This window comes from Paramormyrops kingsleyae, chromosome 23 (assembly GCF_048594095.1).
Source record: "Paramormyrops kingsleyae isolate MSU_618 chromosome 23, PKINGS_0.4, whole genome shotgun sequence".
Classification (NCBI taxonomy): Eukaryota; Metazoa; Chordata; class Actinopteri; order Osteoglossiformes; family Mormyridae; genus Paramormyrops; species Paramormyrops kingsleyae.
In genome coordinates, this window is record NC_132819.1 from 3,726,848 (window position 1) to 3,730,100 (window position 3,253).

Here is a 3,253-nt window from a genome sequence, read left to right on the forward strand (position 1 = left end):
AGGGCTCCGGGACACTTGGCTCACAATAAAAGCTCAGTCAGCAAAACTGCCAGGAAAGGATTTATGTAAGCTATGCTAAAATGCATTTTATATTCCTACCTTAGCTGTAGAGTGGCAGGAACACAATTGAATGGGATGTTTTTCTTTTTTTAAAATATGTTTGCATTGCAACAATAAGTCACACATGGCTATGTAACAGAATAGATGAAACCCTGCCTACATCTAGCTTTCTCCCAGGGGATTCACTATCCCAGTGTAATTCAGTACAGTCAGTGTCTACTGACATGATTCGTACCATTTCTGTTTTGTTGGAAAAATATAGGCCCATGTAAATGTACATTTATTTTTGATGTACATAGAGGACACTATTAGGCTGAGACATCATCTGTTTGAAATTTTTATTTTATTAAAGGTTCACAGAACGTTTTGATGTTATCACATCCTGTCAGTCTCTCCTGTCTCTTTTCCTCCTTCTCAAGAGAGAGTTAAGGACATCAGGGCGTTGCAAAGGTCCAGGATGGTGGATTCGGCCCCAGATGAGTTAACTTTAAAACCCGTAAAGGATTTTAAGATCTGCCGGGAATTGGCGCGGGCAGAACGGTCTTCATTTTTCCAGACCGTCCTCTGGGAACGCCACATACTTTGGCGTGGTCTCCAGCGCCTCTTCTTCCCTCTGGTAGGCCGATCTAGAAGTACAGAGCAAAATAGAAGTACGTTACAAAGTGAAGAGTAAGATGCCATACAATACATTTTTATTGCAACAGAACCACTTATAAATATACTGGAAATCCTACAAAAAATATTGGAAAAGGAAAGAAGTTCTCGATTTTTCCAGCGGTGACAGTTATTTACATACATTTTTGTAGTTTCAGTTAACATAAGACTGACTCCAACTAAGAAGAAAAGCTGTGAAATACACACTTTTGAATACTGGTCGGCCATTATTATGGAGGGCAGGGTCATCAAGGCGCTTTTGTTTATGGGCCAAGCTCTGGTTATCCCAGTCCCTGTGGTATGGGGCCCAGCGCCTCTTGTTCCCCCAGGAAGGCTGATCTAGAAATGCAGAGCAAGATAAAGGCACATTACAATATGACAAGCAAGATACCGTATACTTCATTTTTATTGCAACAGAGCCATTACTGATAGCTCTACACAAAATAGTATAACAGAAAAAAAGAGCTCTATTACTCTGGCAGTGACAGTTATTTACATTTTTGTAGTTTCAGTTAACATCAGACTGACTCAAACTAAGAAGAAAAGCTGTGAAATACACACTTTTAAATTCTGGTTGCCCATTGTAATGTTGGGCAGGGTGATCAGTCCGTTGTTTTTTGTGGGCCAAGCTCTGGTTATCCCAGTCCCTGTGGTATGGGGCCCAGCGCCTCTTGTTCCCCCAGGAAGGCTGATCTAGAAATGCAGAGCAAGATAAAGGCACATTATAATGTGACGAGCAAGATACCGTATACAGTGGTACCTCAGTTCTCGAACTCATTGGAACTCGAATTTCTTAAATGTCGAACCAACCAGTTAAAAAAAAAATGACCTAGAGCTCAATCTGAATCTCAGAAGTCAAACCATAAACGCTGACCTAAGATATCTTGTACGCGCAGGGAAATGAGTCACGCGGCACTTCTCTCTGCGGACACAAAGGGTAAAGCTTCAGTTTCAGCCTCGCATTCGCTGTGATAGCACTGTGCATGCATGTTTATACTAACTGAATACATATATTTAGACAGTAAAAATACATTTAGGAAATGATAGACAGTAACAGTAATTATTTTAATATAATAAAATACATTTAAAAATAAAGATTTCTTATTCATTATTTGAATATTAATAATAAACCATTAATACGTTTAATTATAATAATATTGTTGTGCCGAGCAGGGACGGAACGGAGACAAAAGGCGCAGACGTCAGGGTATCGGGGAATATGGGGTTTAATTACAGGTAAGGCAGGCAAAACACAGACTGACAATACAATGACCAGACTGGGGAAACAAACTGAAACGGGGACGAAATACAGAGGACTAATGACAACAACTAGAAACAGCTGATCACACGGGGATCCCACATGAGGTTAACGAGGGGGCGTGGCACACGGAAGGAGCGGATGATCGGGGCAGGACACATTTTTTGGATACATTTATTTTCTTACTTTACAAATTACTGTTTTGATAAATGTGATTAGACGTGTTTAGTACAGTATATGCTCTTCTTGTTTTATTCGGTTCATTTTGTGTTTAAATGCTAAAAAAAACACATTTAGATGTAATTTTTTTGGGGCCGGGAACCAATAAATTGGTTTTCCATTATTTCTTATGGGGAAAATTCAATCACAACTCTAACTTTTTAGGATTCGATCCGGAGTTCTGAACAGATTAAATTCAAGTTCTGAGGTACCACTGTACTTAATTTTTATTGCAACAGAACCATTACTGATAGCTCTACACATAATAGTATAACAGAAAAGAAGAGCTCTATTACTCTGGCAGTGACAGTTATTTACATTTTTGTAGTTTCAGTTAACATCAGACTGACTCAAACTAAGAAGAAAAGCTGTGAAATACACACTTTGGAATTCTGCTTGCCCATTGTAATGTTGGGCAGGGTGATCAGTCCGTTGTTTTTTGTGGGCCAAGCTCTGGTTATCCCAGTCCCTGTGGTATGGGGCCCAGCGCCTCTTGTTCCCCCAGGAAGGCTGATCTAGAAATGCAGAGCAAGATAAAGGCACATTATAATGTGACGAGCAAGCTACAGTACAAGTCATTTCCATTGCAACCAAACCACTTAGACATATACTGGTAGCCCTACACAAAACAGTGGGAGAGGAAAGAAGAGCTCAATTACTCCAGCAATGACAGTTATTTACAAACATTTTTGTAGCTTCAGTTTACAGATATCTTCATAGAATAAAGAAGGTTTGAAATACAAACCATTGAAGGTGTGGCTGTAATAAAAGTCCTGGGAAGGGCCACAATGGTCCTTATGCTTCCAGGCCTTCCTTTGGGCATGCCACTCATTTTGGCGCGGTGCCCAGTGCCTCTTCTTCCCTCGCTCATTCTTTTTTGAGTTATCCATGCCTTCCAGTACTGTAATACCCTGTCGATCAGTTCAAGTAACTACTTAGGAGCTGACTTTACCACTAGTGTTATATAGATAGTGATGTCATGGAATCAAAGTTCCGGAACCTATATGGAAGTAATTATTGGACAGTTCATTTCGACCAAGAAATCTGATTGGACAAGAGTTG

The 3,253-nt window shown here is 40.0% G+C and overlaps 1 protein-coding gene across 1 annotated transcript; it reads right to left on the reverse strand.

Moving 5' to 3' along the window:
* Nucleotides 1-384: 384 nt before the first annotated feature.
* On the reverse strand, nt 385-3,253 carry LOC111847912 (uncharacterized). The gene is made up of 5 exons (XM_072706062.1): nt 2,937-3,253; nt 2,575-2,706; nt 1,276-1,407; nt 922-1,053; nt 385-686 (listed from the first exon to the last, which is right to left on the reverse strand). Exons 1-5 carry the CDS (start codon nt 3,079-3,081, stop codon nt 475-477), a joined length of 753 nt encoding a protein of 250 aa, XP_072562163.1. The 5' UTR covers nt 3,082-3,253; the 3' UTR covers nt 385-474.

What these genes read in the sequence shown, in the direction of transcription:
- LOC111847912 (XM_072706062.1), bottom strand. Translation starts at nt 3,081, where the DNA reads ATGGATAACTCAAAAAAGAATGAGCGAGGGAAGAAGAGGCACTGGGCA. An exon ending in TTACAGCCACACCTTCAATG is followed by an intron (nt 2,707 to 2,936) that starts GTTTGTATTTCA and finishes CTGCATTTCTAG; the next exon opens with ATCAGCCTTCCTGGGGGAAC. An exon ending in TGGGCAACCAGAATTTAAAA is followed by an intron (nt 1,054 to 1,275) that starts GTGTGTATTTCA and finishes CTGCATTTCTAG; the next exon opens with ATCAGCCTTCCTGGGGGAAC.